Raw genomic sequence first — 19,807 nt, forward strand, 5'->3', positions numbered from 1 at the left:
CATTCTGAACTCTGGTATAAGAGGCCAAGAAACAAAGCTGTAAGAAGCTAAAATATTAATCAGAATTTTAACATTCTCATGGGGCTAGGATACAAAAACTGTCCAGGGATCATTGAGAAGAAGAGATGCTGTTGAACCCCCAGGATTTTATCTGAGACCCTTGAAGGCCTGTGCTCTAGTAGTAGGGCAAACCGGAAATAAACCAGTTCTTGAAAGCCTGAAAAAGACCTCAGATTAACTCAGTCGCTTTTGGATCAAGGTGATCTATCTCTGTTCTGCCTGCTAGCCAGAAGAAAATTAAATCACTTCTGGAGAAATATAACAACTAGAACATCTACAGTTTTGGGGTCTTTTTACATGTTTAACAAGTAAGCAAAAATTACCACGTATTTCAGTAGACAGAACCAAATGACTAAAAACCTATATCCATAAGTGATTCAGATAGTTAGAATATCAAGTAGGTACTTTAAAAATTTAACTTTGATTAAGTTCAACAAAATAGTGGCAATTTCCCAAAGAATTGAATTGTATTAAAATGAATCAAATGAATATTCTAGAACTAAAAAATTAGAATCTACTGAAATTAAGAATAAATAAATATTTAATAGATTAGATACAGCAGAAGAGAGTTTAGTGAACTGGAAGATAGGTTGACAGAAAAATATCTAAACCAATGTACAGAGGGATAAGACAGAAAATATGGAGAAGAGTTAAAAAAGATATGTGGGATCCAGGAAGGTCTAGCATGTACATATTTTGAGTCCCAGAAAGAATGAGAAAAAGAATGAGGGAAAACAGTGTTTGAGGAGAGGCTGACTAATAATTTTCCAAAACTGACAGAAGGTAACTAATCACAGATTTGATAAGTTCTGCAAACTACAAGCAACATTAATACACAGAGAAACATACCTAGGTACATGACAATAAAGCAGCTAAAAATCTAAGACAAGGAAGAATCTTAAATATAGTGAGTTATATGATATGAAGTCCATTATATAGTCTTTGCATGCCACAACACTGAATGCAACGACAAGACATAGTGAGTGGTTATATTGTAAAATGGCTCTGACTTGCTTTAACTCTTTTTCTTTGACATGTAATTATGGGGCACAGAGTACCAGATCCTAAGATAGAATAACTCTTACTATAAATTCCCTATTTTTCACCATGAACCTGTTCCTATCTGGGCTAGTCTAAACAAATTTACAAATAGTCTACTTGTACCACATAGAGTATTATCAGGTGCATTTAGGATCTGTCATTTTCCTCCAAAGTACAGCAGAGTCTTGGAATGCAGATTTAAAATTAGTAGACTGATTTTTTCAGAATACCTCTAACTAATTCCATGACATTTAAAATTCTATATTTTGCTATGGCACAAATTTAAATGATGCAATTTGTCTGGCTCATGTATGGATATCAGTCACTTAATGAGTGACCATAAATAACCGTCACCATCTTAACACTAATTTTCATTGTGTGGATTGTGTTATTCTTTCATTAATTAGTGTTGGTGACTTTTCTGGTTCTTCACAATTCTGTTGTGTTAACTAAGATGTAGCAAAATCTTATAGCTAAGAGCAATTTAAAATGTACACATAATCATTATAAAAATCAAATGATTTTTCAAGAAATGTCTAGGTATGTAAACTGTATATTCAGAGTGGTTTTAGATGAATTAAAGAACTTCCACATGAGCAACTAATATTGTGAAATAATATTAAAGGACATATAAAGAAAGTAAGATTTCTCACAGCCTATTAATTGCTCTATTACATTCCCTCTGGTACCAATAATTAGATCCTGCCATTAACTAAGGTTAAAAGAGATTAATGCTAGAAGTGTACATAATTACATTTTTTTTTAATCTTCCTTTTCCCCAATTAAACCTACATGAGTTTGAGAGTAATAAACTCTGGTATTTTCCACTTAGCACCTTTATGTACATATTTAGGGGTGTGTGTGTGTATTCTAATACTTTTTTTTTAGAAGGGAAGTCTCCGTGTGTATCATTATTTTATTTAGTTTGTATCAGTTTTTCTCTCTGAAAAGAAATCTGGAATCCAAAAGCACTGGGTATTCTAAAAACCTACAGAACTCAATTTTTTAGTTACTACTTAAATTGAGAATATTAAATTTTTAATAATTTTTATTCATTTAATATCACTGTAATGCACTATTTTAACTAAATCAGCCTACCAAATATAATATATCTGTATGTAAAATTTTATTTAGAAATTATATTAATCAAAGTTTTGGGGAGTTGTTTGCTTTGTATATTTAGTTAGTTGGTTTCTGTTTGTTTCAGAATCTTTCATAGCACCCAGAAATGGGTCTCAGACTTGTCACACATTTTTGGTTTGTTTTGAAAGACATTTAAAGGTTCCAACTAGAAATTATCTCAACTAAAAGAATATGAGATGCAAATGTTAATTAAGCAAAAACATACAATTTATATAAGGGAACAAAAGGTTAAATTTTAATTTTTGTTAATAGAGAAATATAATTTGGCACATAAGTAGAGAAGTCTTTAAATTTCTTCTTAATATAGTCTTTAACATAATTTGAATTTTCACTCATACCAATTTTAAGTCTTACTTTATGATCCAACATAAATCTAAAATAAATTTATAACATGAGTGTTAAACATTTCACCAGTGGATTATCTTATCTAAATCCTAAAAAATGTTTGCATGTATTTTACATATGTATATATAAATATACAATTTATTTTATTGGGCTTTGTTTTCATTCCTAGAAACATGAAGTTTCTTTCAGATATATTTATTCAAAAGCCTAACTTTCAAGTAAAAAACAATTTATTAGTAAACACTGATGTTCTAGAACTAACTAAAGTGAAAAATCATTCCATAAAATAATAAAAATAATTTTAATATATATTGTTGGGAAAACTAATGCCTATCAAAACTAACTAATGACAATGATCTCTGTTGTCTTTAAGATTTATTATTTATTTGACAGATCACAAGTAGGCAGAGAGGCAGGCAGAGAGAGAGGAGGAAGCAAACTGCCTGCTGAGCAGAGAGCCCGATGTGGGGCTCAATCCCAGGACCCTGGGATCACGACCTGAGCCGAAGGCAGAGGCTTTAACCCACTGAGCCACCCAGGCACCCCAATGATCTGTATACTTAAAGAAAAATCACCAAATGACCAAAAAAGAATTTTTGCCTTTGCTGGTATATATGTTATCCAAAAAGGGTGTTTAGTATCCAAAACAGAATCATTGTAACTTAGTTTTGCACCATTTAAGAAAAGAGATTTTCTACAACGGAGTTTCCTTGCTTTCATAAAACGAGTACTTTTTTGTTACCATTTTAGGTAGATATCATTTATATTCTTGAACAGAGTAGGTAAAATTACTGCTTGTTACACCTAATCATTTTTCTTACAGGCTCTAGAAAAGTTGAAATACACAGATTGAATTATTTTTGCCAGCATTCATTGTGTTGATGCCTATTTTTTTTTTTTTTTTTTTTTGCTATCATATTAAATTGTCATTTTCAACCTCTTTGGATAAAGGTAGAACGAATTCATCTTCTCTGTATTCCACAAACACACCCACATCACTTTACCATGTGGTTGGTTACGATAAGAGCTAATTGTTGCCATAAGAGGGAACCCTCCAAGTGTTAATGCAACTGACAATCAAATCAGTGTTAACCTGTAAAATGGTATATGATCTCTTTTTTAATCAGAAACTCCTTAAAATTAGATTATTTGAATCAGTATGGAGAGGGGATGCTCATTCTTCCCAACCCTACCTGTTAAAATTTGATCCTCTTTGGGTTTAGAAGGATTGGACTGTTATTTTTCAGGGCCCAGATCAAAGGCATCTCATCCACAAAATCTTTCAGTTGTTTTTTTGGTTTTTTTGTTTCTCTACTTTTAGAATCAGGAACCTATAGTTTGAAACCTTTAGCATTGTGTTTTACTTTACATTATATTATTTTGTGTATTTGTCTTATTTTTCCCCCTCCCCACCATATATTCATTATGTAAGTTTTCAGAACAGGGTTTATTACTACCTAACTTATTAGTATATCCTATAACGTGAGATCATAGTAGTAGGCGTTTAGTAGTAATATGTCAACTGGAATTGAGTTGGAAATTTGACCCTTTAGTATATGAGATTGATATAATTTTTTTAAGATAAAACATGAAAATAGGTCATTCTTTCCATTTCATTTTCTATAATTGTAGTAATCAGAGAAAGAGTCTAAGCCTATTACCATGCTTTGATTTGAAAACAAGGTTTTCAAACAGTCTCACTTGTTTAGATTCTCCAGATTAAGGTTCTCACTCCAAATTTATAATATGAACTTAGGTTTTTCACCTCTTGCAAGATGCTTTTTATCTCTATGCTTTGGATAATAGTATTAGTTTATATTCTAGCAGAGCACCCTGAAAATGTTTTGTTACAGAATTGCTACATCATAATCTCCAATTTGAATAAATATCATTAAAATCAAAACAAATTTCCCTATGCTCCAAAACTGTATTTTAATACCTCCAATTATTTTTATGGGATTTTGTAACTTATTATTTCACTTTCTCTTTTATCTTTATTGCATATAGAATATGTATTAAAACTTACCAAGTAATGGGAAAAAAAGAATTTACAAAAAATCTTTTACTAAAATAAAAAGTTTTTCCTTACAGTTCTGCATCAAATACTTCATTAACTGGCGAGGTAAATTCTGGATTTGCCAAACGCATTCGACAAGATAATACAAGTGAAAAGGACTTACAAGAAGATAGACCAACAATGGGTATGTCTCAGCTCTTAATTTGATATTTAATAACATGATTACCAAACATATGTATACTACTTTCCATTTTCTTACAGTATTTTCATTAGAATCTCCTTTTATCCTTTCATCACATTTATTAGATGTTAAGTGTGATTATCCATGTTACAGATAAGAAGAGTTAAGACCCAAAATAGACAGGCACCTGGGTGGCTCAGTCGTTAAACATTCTGCTTTCCGCTCGGGTTGTGGCCCCAGGGCCCTGGGAGTGGGAGGCCTCGTTCTCCTCTGCCACTACCCCTGCTTGTGTTCCCTGTCTCACTGTCTCTCTCTCTCTCTCTCAAATAAATAAATAAAATCTTTTAAAAAAAGACACAAAATAGAAAATGCCTGAGATCATCACACAGATAGTTCATGGTGGAGCCCGACTTGTAACTTTACATTCTGTATCCTTTTTGTTGTCCATATTGCCTCATACTGCAGAAGAATTCATAAATAATTTAATAATTGAAATCATTAGCTAAATATATTATTTAATAGGTTAATGATACCTATGTTTTACAGATAAATTTTATCTACTTGAAATTTTCCTCTTATTATTTTTAATAATTTGCCCTCTGACTCATTTGTACAATTATGACCAGGCTTCAGCCTGTACCTAGTTAGAGTCATATTGTAACTCCTATTATCAAGTTGAAAAAGATGCTGATGGAGATGACTACATCCTCTCAATTGCAAATGGCGGTGACATGAATCTATAGTAACAAAACCACATCGTTAGTGAAGTTAGAGGTATATAGCACAAACCAGTTTCTGGGCTTTGGTGTGCAGACCTCTGTCTCTCTGACACTATAATTCCTAAGACTTCATTTAAGAAATATTTATTTACTATGCACTGATATGTGCTAGTTTCTGTGACAGATAGCAAGATCATTAAGACCCAGTTTGTTTTCTTCCCTAAAGGAAATTGTAATTACAGCAGTTGGAATTTAAAGGGGTTTCATGAGTTAATGAGTGTTTCTAAGAATAACATGAAAAAGCTATTGCTATTTTTTTCTGCCAATGCTCTTTCATTAGAGTAATATAAAATTTCTCAATAGTTTTGCCGAACTGGGTTGATAAATCCTTACTTCTTGTGGTAGCCAGTGGCATCCTTAAGTTCAGTGGAAATGCCTTTTGTGCAAATTTTAAAAATCAAATAAAAATGTCCTGAAACATAAAATTTACTATGATTATTTTGTTTAGCACGCCAAAGTTAGTAATGTTTTAACAATGTGTATGTGCAGTTGGTATGGCTATGTACTGCCCCATTGGTCTCCTGAAAAAAATCCTCCACTAAATCATAATTGTACAACCAAATAATAAATTTGTGATACTTCTCAAATAGAGATTTGGTTTTTCTAACATGCGTATTTTCTAAGAATGGTGTAAAGTGCATCAAATATCTCATATATAAAGAGAGATGAATAAAATAATTCTACATAGAAAGAAGTAGGAGTTGATACTAAACTGCAATGCTTGCCAAAGGACAAAGAAGAGCTAAAGCTACTTTAAAAGATTATGTATTGTTAAGGATAATAGAGCACCTAGAAAGAGGTATTAGTTTAAGGGAAGGAAACAGTTTATGTATAATAGGATATTCAAGTGAAAATGCCTATATATGCAAGAGGAATTACTAGAAAAAGGAGAAAACTGAGACTGTTTTTCTTAGAATATGTTCAACTGAGTTCTCCAGCTAACAGTGTACAAACAAACAAACAAAAAAGGAACATCAGTGGGAAAGAAGGTAACTGCTATTTACTGAGAAATAAAATACTGTCAAGAAAGTATGTGGCTCTGAAACTAAAACCTAATGTGACAAGAAAATGGATAACAGACAAAACTGAGCTATAAAGAAGTCAGTGGCACCTGTTTTAACAACACTTGATTGAGCAGACAATCATTGTAAGCCTGAAGAAGAACCAGAGGAATGGACATTTGAGAGGTGGCAGTAAAAGAAATAAGAATAGTAAAAGAAATAAGGATTAGCACTTAAGGAAGTACTAGATGCAAATTATACTCCTAAAAATAGGGAAAATATGGAAGTTTAGAAGCCTTAGGGAAGTAATCTGTAAAATGAGGAAAAAAGTGATGATGCAACAAAGAAAGAGAACAGTGCTAGTAGAATAGTCTTCGTTAGTTCAAAGGAACTAAAATTAAATGTAATAGTTTATTCAGTGATGTTATTTGATACCTGCCAGGGTGGGGTGGGGTGTAAACATGTGCACACTAAAAACTCAGTAGGGAGTATGGAGAAATGAATTTCTACTTTTAAACCAATGTTACTAATGTTTGTTTCGTGTTATATTTTAAATCCTGTTCGTTAACAACTATGAATTTCAAGAATAAATTTTTCTTCTTATGGATATAATTTTAACAAATTTTTATAACTTGAATGAATAGTGAGAATTCTTTTCGAATACTTTTACCATATTTATATGTCTTTTTATTTCTTCTCTAGACTATAAAAGAAACATCCATAAAATAAAGCCAAACATGGTTAGAAAATTTGGAAGAAGTATTTCAAAAGGAAGTCTAAGATAAGTCACTTCAAAATCAAGGAAAAAGGAATCGACAAATCTCCTCTCAAAAGGATTTGTTGCCAGTGCCCTTTCAGAAACTTATTTAAAACGTTTGACAGAAGACCATCTGAAACCTAAGTTTACCCAAATACCTTCAGCAAGCAGAAAATAAAATTCTTTGTTTCATTCTTTTGTCTTCTAAGCAAATATTAAATTTCAACAGAAAAGTTTATGTTTTAATAAAGTTACTAAAATATTTGTTACCCTTTATAATCCGTAAGTAGGCTTAGTGGGATGTCAGTTTTACTATGCTACAAATTGATTAGGACATTTTAGAAAATAGTGAGTTAAATTATCCTTATTGGGTTTTTTCTTAAACAAAGAGAATTTAGAAGTGATAAAATTATGGCCCAGGATATATTTGGTCGCACATTATTTTAATCATATATATATAGGACTTTACTTTCCAAAAATACTTTGATGTACAAATGTACATATATGTGCCCACAAAGTTGTAAAGATTATTTAAGTAGTCTTCATGAATAAAATACTAATATTGTTCCTTGCTACTCAGTATATTAAAGATAAAGATTTTACAGTGTTTGCTTTTCTGTCTTGTTAGTACCCCTTCCATACTTTCAACTGTTATTTTATATAAAATGTGAATTTTATAGATTTGTGTTTCAGATTAGATCAGGATATATGGCACTAGAACCAAGTCTGAAAATGATCCATTTATTCCTACTGATAAAGTTTTAATCATTCCTTCTCCTATAGGAAGTACACAGAGCTGCAGTGAGATCGTATTGTTCACCTGCCTTGTTTGACCTGTTCTTCTTCTGAATGCAATAAATATTTGATTAAACGTACTTTGAATTTTATGTGGCCTGGGAACTATTCCACTTAAGCAAACAACCACTTAACAACCTAAACAGCTGAAACAACCTAAAAAGTTGGAACATTTTAGGCCTTTTAATTTAGTCATGTCTCTCAAGTTAAAATCTGGTTGGGAGATTATGAGATGCAGTAACAGTCTTTGAGGTTCCTTCTAAGTCTGGTAGTTCCTTGTTTACAGATGTGCACACAGAATCTGTCATAGGGAGAGCCACCATACACAATTTCCTTGGGGTCCCTTTGTCATTAAGCCATTGGCTTAATGTTGTCTGTTTTTTTTTAATTTTTTAAATATAAATTCAATCAATTAATATATAATATATTATTTGTTTCAGGGGTATAGGTCTGTGATTCATCAGTCTTCCATAATACGCAGTGATCATAACAACACATACCCTCCCCAATGTCTATCAGCTGGTTACCTCATCCCCCAACTCCCCTCCCCTCCAGCAACCCTCAGTTTGTGGAATTTAAGAAAGAAGGCAGAAGATCATAGGGGAAGAGAAGAAAAAATGAAACAAGAGGAAACCAGGGAGGGAGAAAAACCATGGCTCTTAATCCTAGGAAATAAGCTGTGTTGCGTATTTAACACTTTCACCTGTTTTTCCTTTCCATCTGTTTTAGGAAATTATGTGTTTCAAAAGATATTCTTGTACCAGGTACTGATGAATCCGGCTAACAAGATTCAGTGACCATACCTCATGGTCTGCCTCATACCATAAGGTGTGAGTGATTTTTTCCCCCTTCTTCCTCCCTCCTCCCCTCTGTCAACCACCAGTTTGTTCTCTGTATTTATGGGTCTGTTTCTGCTTTGTTTGTTCTTAAGATTCTGCTTCATTTTGTTCTTAAGATTCCACATAAACAAAAATCATATGGTATTCACTTTTCTTTGTCTGACTTACTGCACTTACCATAATACGCTCAAAGTCCATCCATGCTGAGTTGAGATGGCAAGATCTTTTTTTTTTTTTAAAGATTTTATTTATTAATTTGACAGAGAGAAATCACAAGTAGACGGAGAGGCAGCCAGAGAGAGAGAGAGAGAGGGAAGCAGGCTCCCTGCTGTGCAGAGAGCCCGAAGCAGGACTCGATCCCAGGACCCTGAGATCATGACCTGAGCCAAAGGCAGTGGCTTAACCCACTGAGCCACCCAGGCGCCCCGATGGCAAGATCTTTTTTATGGCTGAGTATGAGTGAGTGGTTTTCTCACATGCCATTTTTATAAGCTAGCCATTTTGCCTTCTGTAATAATAATGCATTTGTAATGTATCCATGTTAAGGAGAAAGTAAGGGGAAGAAATAAGATGGGGAAATAAAACTGTTGAGTATATGAATAAAGATAAAATATACGTATTTAAACTAGAACAATGCTATTCAGTAAGTCACCATAAAACCGTTTTTAAGTGAACTTTATTCATGTAAAAAGTAGACTAAGCATAAGTAAGTAGCTAGTGAATTTTCATCAAATGAGCACATCCCTCCATGTAAGCAGAACTCCAATCAAGGAAGAGAAAATTATCTGTATCTCAGAAGCATCCCTTGTGTCCCACTCCCTCTTCCTTCCAAGGGAAGGATTCTAACTATTCTAACACCATAGATTGATTTTAACTAAAATTTTATATTTTTATTAAAAAATAATGTTTGAGAAAGTGACAAGAGCTATAAGCAGTAAATATGTGCTCCCTCCTTATTCTCCACCAGTGTCATTCCTCTTGTAACCACTGCTGATAATTTAGGTGCCCTGACACCTGACATATTTTAATCATACAGCAACTTGTATTTTTTTTTTTTTTTTACAAAAATTGTATCATACTATTTATACTGTTTTGCAATTGGCTCTTTACTCACATTTGAAAGCAGCATGGGCACCTTTGTAAAATTTTTAAGTGTGAATTTCTCTCTCTTTTTTTAAAGATTTTATTTATTTGAGGGAGAGAGAACATGAGAGGGGGAAGGTCAGAGGGAGAAGCAGACTCCTGCTGAGCGGGGAGCCTGATGTGGGACTTGATCTCTGGACTCCAGGATCATGAGCCAAGCTGAAGGCAGTTGCTCATCCAACTCAGCCACCCCTTAAGTGTCAATTTCTTAAGTACTACTCTCACGACTAATCAGTTTTATGTGGGAAATTAGATCACTGATCGGAGAGGAACCTCAAGGATGTTCCATGTCTTTTCACTAACACTGAACACCGGTTCTGAGACAGTCTTATTTTTATATCATCGTGTCCAGAGTATGGTCCACACAACATGACTTACCTGGGATATTCTGCCAAGAAAAGGGCATCAGGTCCAAGAAAGTAATAGTTGTAGTATGTCTTTAGTCAGTGTTCTTGATTATTAATTGCTGTAAAGCTAACAGGATTAAAGAATAGAGTTAAATGGTAGGGATTTAAACTCTTAAAAAAGGTATTGACTAGTTTGAAATAATCTCTTTTGGCACAATGCTAACTCCACTAATCTTTCCATTAATTTTTATTAAATTAAGACCTTATTAAAAGAGTTTAGTTTTTATAAAGTAATATTTTAAAAAGGGAGTTTATGTTATGATTTCCTACTTTTTAAAAATAGTTGAAGTTATTCTCATGTGCCAGGATAGTGTATTAATTTTGTATACCTGCCAAAAGGCAAGTACAATACACACCAGATATGATGACCAATAGTTCTGCTGTAGCAGGGTATATGTGTTCCTAAAAATCACTGTGCTGTGCAGAACTATGCCATAAAAACACAGGGCCTGTGTGGGAAATGGGGTTAGGGGACACAATACTCGAAAGCATTGTCATTGACACAATAAAATATTGGAAAATAATATAAACAGTAGCCCAGTTTCACACAAAAAATGTTGAAGAAATGCATAAATAAATGTGGCATTTTGAAAAAAAAAAGTTAAGTTTGCTTTTAAAAGTGGGCGTTGAAAAGTTGCAACTTTTAAGTTGATGCGAACTGTCTGAAGGAAGGTGATCCAAAATTAGATGGGTATTTATAAGACCAGATGTGGATGGCCATGCCTCATTGTTCTTGTGAGGTGTGTGCATTTTTTGGTACTCCTGTATAGCATGGTCAGGCTGGATAGTTTTTTGTGTTCACCTAGTATTTCATCTGGATGAAATTCACACTATGCTTCAGTTGTACCCCTGATCTCTCAGTGGCGTTGGAGCAAATTTGTATTTTCAAGACAGTTAAAGCAGAACTTATGCATATAAACACTGAATTTATGATTAATAATCTAAAAAAGGATTAATGTGCATAAGAAATAAATTTTGTTTTAAATTATCCTTTGGGTTTTTTCACATTTAAATACTTAGAAATTAAAAACTTAAAAATTAAAAACTTAGAAATATCTAAGATAACTGCTCAATTAGAGCTTTGGTGTTATTAGTGATACAAGTTCTAGAATCCGGACATTTTAACCATGCCCTGAGAGAAATTTCCAGTCACAAGCTTTATAATCTATCCCATTTTGAGAAGGGGCCTTCAATCAATAACTTTTAATAATAGTCACGTTTGGGGGGACATATCATGTGATAAGTGTTTTAAATGCATTTTTCACTGATTCCTTACACAAACTTAAAACAGATGGTACAAATCCACAACCCCCCCCTACACAGTTCTAAAACTTAATAGATTTTGAAAATTCGTTTTTTGTTTTTATAATTTGGGACAATAAAGCCTGACTTCCACTAAATGTGAGACTAATGACTGTATTTATCCCACTCGGAGTAAACATTGAAAGGTTTTACTGCATTATGGTGTGTCGGCCTAGATCTCACTAAGGGTGTTATATATAATAAGTACCATATTGTGCTATATTGCCTTTCTTTAAAAAAAAAAAAAAAAATTCTTGAATTCCCAAACTCCTAGCCACAAGTATTTCAGATGATGGTTTATAAACGACATACATTTATTTTTCTGCTTAAGAAAAAACAAAAAGGCACCTGAGTGGCGCAGTCAGTTAAGTGTCAGACTCTTGGTTTAGCTCAGGTCCTGATCTCAGGGTCCTGAGATCAAGCCCTACTTCAGGCTCAGCGCTGAGTACCACGTCTGCTTAAGGCTCTCCTTCTCTCTCTGCCTCTAGCCCCCGCACTCCGTGTCTGTCTCCCTTTCTCTCTCTCTCTCTCTCCCATCCCCTCCTTTCTCTCTCAAATAAATAGTTTAAAAAAAAATTAAAAGTCAATTTTAAAAAGAAAATTGGAGCACCTGAGTGGCTCAGTCAGTTAAGTGTCTGCCTTCGGCTCAGGTCAAGATCCCAGAGTCCTGGATTTGAGCAAGTATGAGGCTTCCTGCTCAGCAGAGAGTCTGCCCTTCCTCTGCTGCTCCCCCTGCTTGTGCTTGCTCTCTCATTCTAACCCTCTCTCTTTTAAATAAATAGACAAAATCTTTTTTAAAAAAATTAATTTGCAAAAAAAAAAAAAAAAAAAAAGTCTCACAACTGGATGGTGGCAGAATTCCGATTTTCAACCAAGGCTGGTGCAAAAGGGTTGCTGTTAACCCTGGACAGTAAACACATTGCCTTCATCTGTAGTGGGGCTAATACTCTGCATATGGATAACTACAAAAAACATCTACTACAGAAAACAAATTCCACTGCCATGGTCACCTGTGATGAGGTAATTTAATTTGTGGATGAAGGTCAGCAAATTGATTTTACCACAGATTGGGTGGAAAGATTTACTCAATGCATTTTATAATTATAGAATTATAATTTAGAATTTTAAGTAAATTAGATTCAGCTCAGTGTTTATATCAAAAACAAAATTTAAAGTATCATTAGTAGAGTATTAATAAAAGTCTTAGTATCACTGAAGGCATTTATGGATTGATTTTTCAATCAACTGCATGTTGTTGCATATTCACAAATTGCTCCTAAGTTTTTGACAACTACTTAAGGTAAGATATGTTACAAAATCACTGGTAATATCCTGAATCATTTTGTGTTAAGATTCTACACTCGGGGCGCCTGGGTGGCGCAGTGGGTTAAAGCCTCTGCCTCCTGCTCAGGTCATGATCCCAGGGTCCAGGGATCGAGCCCCACATGGGGCTTTCTGCTCAGCAGGGAGCCTGCTTTCTCCTCTCTCTCCCCCTGCCTGCCTCTCTAGCTACTTGCGATCTCTGTCTGTCAAATAAATAAATAAAATCTTAAAAAAAAAAAAGATTCCACATTCAAAGTCTGAAGACACCCCTTGGACACTAAGACCAAATATAATGTATGTTTCAGGAATCAGCACAGGACAAGTTTTTTAACTGTATATGCAGAGTACTAAGTTTTCCCTCTCCTATAACTTCCCCCAAAAGGCAGTAGTTGACAGATAGTCCATACTTCTCAGAGTGAACATCATTTAACAAACCACTCAAGCCTCGCAAATGGCAAGTTCTGCAGAACAGTCACTATAGGGATTAGTCTGTCAGGTTAAGAGCTGTCAAGAAAGGTTAGTTCTGAGATCGAAGACAGAAGAAGCAGATAGAAGACAAAATAAGCTAGGAGTTATCATTTAAAAATTGGTTTATTCTCATACTTTCAAACAGATGGATTGTGAAAAATGTCTTTGTTATAATTAAGATTAGTGGCATGAGAGGAAAACAGTTCTATGATCAGGACTTTGGGCAGAAATACGACGTCCTCCCCTTCATTTCTCATCCAGGCAGAATGTTCTTACCCTCTGTAAGCCACTTCTCAAATACAAAATGTTGGGGATCCATTCTAATACCACCACTCCCTGTACATATCCCTTTCCCATTCTCCTTTTATGTGATTATTTCAGAATCACAGTTTTTTTTTTAATTTATTATTCGCTCCTGTTCTTCCCAATAATAATTAATAATGTAGGTTCTTAATTCCCACCCTAATTCTTACTTAGTTCAAATGCTATTTGAAAATGTTCTTTCATTCCAAGTACATCCTCCAAATTTTTCGTATCAAATAAAACAATCTGCCTAGGGGCACATAGGTGGCTCAATCTGTTAAGCATCTGCCTTTGACTCAAGTCATGATCCTGGGGTCCTGGGATTGAGCCAGTTGGGCTCCCTGCTCGTGGGGAGTCTGCTTCTCTCTTGCCCCCACTCATGCTCTCTCTCTCTCAAGTAAATAAAATCTTTAAAAAGAAATTAAGTCTGAAAGATCACCACTTGACTGCTTTTGCATTTTCCTCTTTGCCTGCTTCCTTTGCTTTCTCCAAATAAGTCTGCCAGTTTATTTCACTTCCCCCTTCAATTTCAAGACAGCCAGACTATTTTGTTAGTCCCCAATTAGCTCTGCCCTACAGTTTGAAGAGAATCTCCTCACTCAAAGTACATCCCTGGCAACCAACAACTCTTTTACTGTCTTGTGCTCTGTAGCTACCTAAAATGGCCCCGACTCAAAAAAGTCCCCAGCTACCACTGAGCTTAATAGATAATCACAGTGGGGTTTTGCCAATAAAAAAGGTATTTTCCAGGTTGGAGAACGTAAGTGGGTATTTTTAAATCCTGGAATCAGTGTTTGAGGGCTTCTTTTTTTTCTCAAAACCTCAATTTAACCTATTTCAGCTATTCATCATTTTACCTATGAAATGTTAGTTTTCTGTATGATTTAGAGACCATGGTAAATTTCTAAATTTTGTTATCAGCTTCACTTCTACTGCAATGTTGTTGAGATTAATTTTGCCCATCTTGACATCATGTTTCTGGTAGGTCTTTACTTAATTACTGAATTCTGTTCAGTCTTTCTAGACTTTACATTTCTCTCCCCACAAAATACACAAATTTAAACCTATAACCACTCCTCATTATACTATATAAATATTCAAATTTTTTGCAAGTTAGATTTTCAAGTATTTATACCTATCCACAGAGTTGTCCTTGTAACCTTTTAGGAGTATAGCAGAAATCTGTATTTTGCCTGGCCCACCCTAACCTGTGTTTGATGAAACCATCTCATTTTTTCTTAGGGAAACCACTCTTCCTCAGTAAGGTCCTAATGGAGCTGTTTCTTTGTATACGTGTGCAGGCACACATACACACATGGGCACACACATTCTCTCTCTCCCTCAGGCCCTCACAACCCATCAGTTTTCCATCTTCCTGACCAAAAATGATCTGTTCCAAGAGGACATTCGATCCAAAATTTAGAGTTTTCCCTAAGAATGAAGAATCTGTTTCCTCCCTGGGTTACTACTGGATCATGTAAGCATAGATCTCTGACATCTTCCCCAGCTTCATGGAGAATGAAGTTAGCACAGAAAGGTGAGCAGAACTGAAAAAATGAGAGAGAGAAAACTTCTAGAGGCATTGCCTGAGCTCCTTAATCCAGGTTTGCCTGAAGGTAGATGAACCCTCTGGACTACCCAGTTCTATAAACTGATGTATTCCCTTTATCACTTGAAGCACTTTTTTTTTTTTACCTTTTATTTTTAAATATAGATTCACATGAAGTTGCAAAAATGGTACAGAGAGGTCCTGTATTCTCTTCACCCCGTTTTCCCTAAGTGTTCTTCCTTAACTATAGTACCATATCAAAACCAGAAAATTGACATTAGTACAAAATGTGTGAGTAGTTCTATGCCAGTTTATTACTTGTGCATTTTCCTTTAACAAAGACATCATCACCAAGACCTCACGTAAGTTACCCCTTTATAGTCAAACCCATCCATCATCCCTTACCCTTGGCAATCACTAATCTGTTCTCCGTCTCTATAATTTTGTCATTTTGAGGATATAATGTAAATGAAATTAAACAGTATGTCATCTCTTGAGATTGGCTTCTTTCAGTCAGTTTTATTGTTCTTGAGAGGGACCCAAGTTGTATGTATCAATAGTCTATTCCTTTTTTATTGCTGAATAACATCCCATGATGTAGATATACCATAATGTGTTTAACCATGCACTTCTTAAAGAACATTTTGGTTGTTTCCAGTTTGGGGTTGTTAAAAATAGAACTGCTATAAACAATTCAGATACAGGTTTTTGTGTGTTGAAACACTTTTAATTTTCAGTCACAACTAAAAAAGTTTTGAATAATAGAGGCAGAAAAATGACAGAAGAGAAAGAAAAACTTTCTCCATCTTTATGTATTTATTTGCACATAAAATAGAGATTTTATGCAACATTTTCTCTCTCTAAATGGAAGTAGGGAAGTTTTTTTTTTTTTTCATGCCAATAATTTATTGAACGGAGGTCTGTACACAGGCAAACCTTACTGTGAAAACTAAGACATCAAGAGCTCCCCAACCCCCACCCCCTCGGCCCTCCAGGGTGGGGAGAGGAGGGAGGAGACCTTAGGGGCAGAGGACCGGAAGGGGAACACAGCTGTAGAAGGAGGATGGGCCAGGTTGGACGGTGTGAATCGACGTTTTCTTTAAGAAAAAAATTATAACAATCTATTTACACCCGGGGGGACCAGGGAAGGGAAGAGGAATAGACGGGCTCGTCTGGTTCTATTTACAAGGGACACAGGAAGGGAGGAGGGATTGGAGAAGTGTAGGCCTGGGAGGAGGGGAGTTCTTATTCCAAATTCTGATCTCCCTGCCCCCACCACACTCCAAGGAGAATTCATTTTATCTAATTGGAATATAGTAAAATCCCAGTATCCATTGTTCTACATTGCTCCACTGTATTGGGTTAAAGTGTAGAATGTTTTTACACTGCTTCATTTTTAGCCTGGCCTCTTGTTACATGCAATAAACAGCCAAGGTTGGGACACAAGCCAGGAGTTTCCCTGTCCTCTCAGGATTTCCATTCTTGCTCTTTTTCATTCAAGTAGCTTTGCAGAGATTGTGTTCTTTGTGGGACTGGTTAAGAATTCCAAGATTTAAACTTTGCAGAAGTTATAGAAAGCTCAATACTCTATATATTCTGTATACTCAATATGTATACTCAATAATACTAAATAGTCTTGTTCCCCATCCAGATCTCATGTCTACTTCTTAATTGGTTTTGAGCCTAGCGAAGAGATGTGAGGGGTGAGTTTCTCCCAAACTTCCCAATATAAAATGGTTACATGTATTATATGACCTCTCAAAGACATTAACACACTTAAGTGCTTTCCATAATTAGCTGTAATCTCTTATTTATTATATCATAGTGATCACTTAAATTCTAATCTATGTTTACTCTATACCCTCTCCCTCTTCTATAACATATAGATATGAATATGGATATACACATACATATAAAACTTCGAGCATGGTCTTCTGAGTTCCTGAATTAAATGATTCCCATACATAGCTGATCCATAACTCTATTATTCAACTCTACTTGACTTCATCTTTTGAGTACCTATCTTCAAATTTCCTTCCTCAGTTCAAACACATTTACTCACCTTTATTGTAATGAACAGTGTTGCAACCCTTTTTACATTTTTTACATTACTGAAATGTACAATTTTTGCATTAATGTTTTTCATCTACTTGTAAAATTCCACCAATGTTCCCTCATAAACATTCTTCCACCTTTTCCTAATATGCTTTTTAAAAAAAAAAAAAAAAAAAGCCAAGAACTGATAGCAACAAAACTTGGTTTTCTCTGCCTGGCCATCACTGACACATGAGCAGCAACACCAGGAGAGAAAAGTTATCGAAAAGAGAGATGTGTGATGGGGAAAGGTAGAAAATCCATTGATAATTATAGTAACATAAGCCCATGTATTTTGGCCATCTTTCACATGGATTTTTCCAAAATTAGTATTAACTCTGAGCTAACGCTTCTGCCAAAGTCATCTATTTGGCTGTTAATTTGATAAAGCTACCCTGAGGTTCTCCCACTAGAGTATAAATCATTCAAGCAATTCGGCACTTTCACTACCAAAGACCAGAAGTTCATGACCTTAGCACTTGCTTTCAAAGCCTCCGATGAAAGAGGCTTCCCTCTTCGTTATCTTTTTTTTGTTTTGTTTTTAAGCAGTGACCAAGCCTAATTAGCTCTGTGTGGTACCCAGACAGCCAATGATCTTGACTCTGGAAGGAATGTATTGTTGCTATTCCCCATTTCATGGGAAGACTGAAAAGCCAAACCTTGAGAACAAATTGATCTAGATAAACTCCTTGGAGGTGAATTTTAGTGCTTCTTTTTCACCAACACAATACTTTTGGATTCAAGTAACAGTGATTTTTCCCTGGGAGACTGCTTCCTTGTGTGTGACTCTAAGTTTAATTTTGGAGGCTGTACTGTGTGATGAACTTTTGGTTTTATTTAGTAGTCATCATAACTCTCTAGATCAACTCATGCTCCCTTCCAAAAAAGAAATGATGGATAACAATTCATGATATTAAACATTTTTTGTAGGTATCAAGTAGGTTTCATCATCTTTCTTTCCCACTATTGGAAGTTAAATTTTAACTAAGAGTGGTGGGAAGTGATGGCTGTCAGAATTAGTTGGAACTCATTTCAAAATTCTCCATCTGTCAGTAGTTCAGCATCATTGCTCATAGGCCCAAGATGATACAGTTGATTGCATAGAAATGACATTTCCAGGTGAAACTCATTTACAAAAAGTAAACTAATTCCCAGCAATGACCTTAATGACCATTAAAGACAGTCCCTCATTAACTAAGAGTTAGCTGCAAAGGGAAGATGAATGTAATCAGTCATTTGGCATGAACTAGATATGAAACTTTTCTAGTTTTTTCCCCCAATTCATTTAATGCTCATTTAGAAATACGCACCCAAAAGGACTTGATATTTAATTCTTTTATAAACTGTAAACACATCACAGTGGTATTTGGATATCTTACAGACTTTGTCTGTAAACAGAAGTTGCTTCAAGGCATATTCCAGATACTTGCTGGTACAAAATTTTAGATGCTTAACAAGTTCTTCAAATGAATGCCAATAATTTTTAACATTTGGATAGGAAAAGCACATGTGGTATAATGAATGTTATAAATGTTTTCCTTTTATAGTGGCCGTTACAAAGGCTATCTATAGAATTCAAAATAAATCCTGAATTATAGTTAGTTTCATGATGCCTAGAAAACTACCTGAAACATGTATTTAAATAAAAACTTAAGATTCTACATCCTAGCATATTATCTAATGCCAGATGGAACATAACGTAGTATTGCACAACTTAGCATGAATCAGCAATCCAAGTGGCTTGGATTTAGACTATTTTTCAATTAGAAGTGTCATTAGAAAGAAAAATGCTGGTGTTGGGGGAGGGGAGAAAACCTGTTCCTGAATAACCAATTCCTCAGACCATTATACTGATGAAGTCAGTTATAGCATTAGCACACATGTAGCAAAATGGACCCTTTGTATTCAAACATGTCTATTTGTGAAAGGGCCAATTAGCCTATCCACAGGTGTACATTAAGAAGTATTCATAACTGCTTGAAATGTCAAAGTAAATTAGAAGAAGTCATTGATGCAAACATGAAACTACCTATACTTAAATGAAAATAAAAGGCAGGGTAGAAAAATATCCATTGTAAATATTCATGAGGCAGACTTTGAAACCTTAGGTTTGCAATTATAAAATTAATTGACATAAGGTTCAGAAATGTCATTTAGGTTTATTTTACTTATCTATAATCAGAGCTATAGTCTAATAGGTTTATATATCCATCAACATTGGGCAGAACCCACTGACTTATCTCTAAGTAAGCCCGCATTT

The 19,807-nt window shown here is 34.7% G+C and overlaps 1 protein-coding gene across 2 annotated transcripts in view; it reads left to right on the forward strand.

Moving 5' to 3' along the window:
* Window positions 1–8,199, forward strand: part of KIF18A (kinesin family member 18A) — an 80,475-nt gene extending 72,276 nt beyond the window's left edge. For both annotated transcript variants that reach the window (XM_004755896.3, XM_045066107.1), the window contains 2 exons: window positions 4,681–4,790; window positions 7,270–8,199. In XM_004755896.3, coding sequence (XP_004755953.1) covers window positions 4,681–4,790; window positions 7,270–7,352 — 193 coding nt within the window. In that variant the 3' untranslated portion in view covers window positions 7,353–8,199. The remainder of the gene's footprint in view (window positions 1–4,680; window positions 4,791–7,269) is intronic.
* Window positions 8,200–19,807: the final 11,608 nt, after the last annotated feature.

Source organism: Mustela putorius, unplaced genomic scaffold, assembly GCF_011764305.1.
Source record: "Mustela putorius furo isolate JIRA1106 unplaced genomic scaffold, ASM1176430v1.1 tig00003859_pilon_pilon_pilon, whole genome shotgun sequence".
Taxonomy (NCBI): domain Eukaryota; kingdom Metazoa; phylum Chordata; class Mammalia; order Carnivora; family Mustelidae; genus Mustela; species Mustela putorius.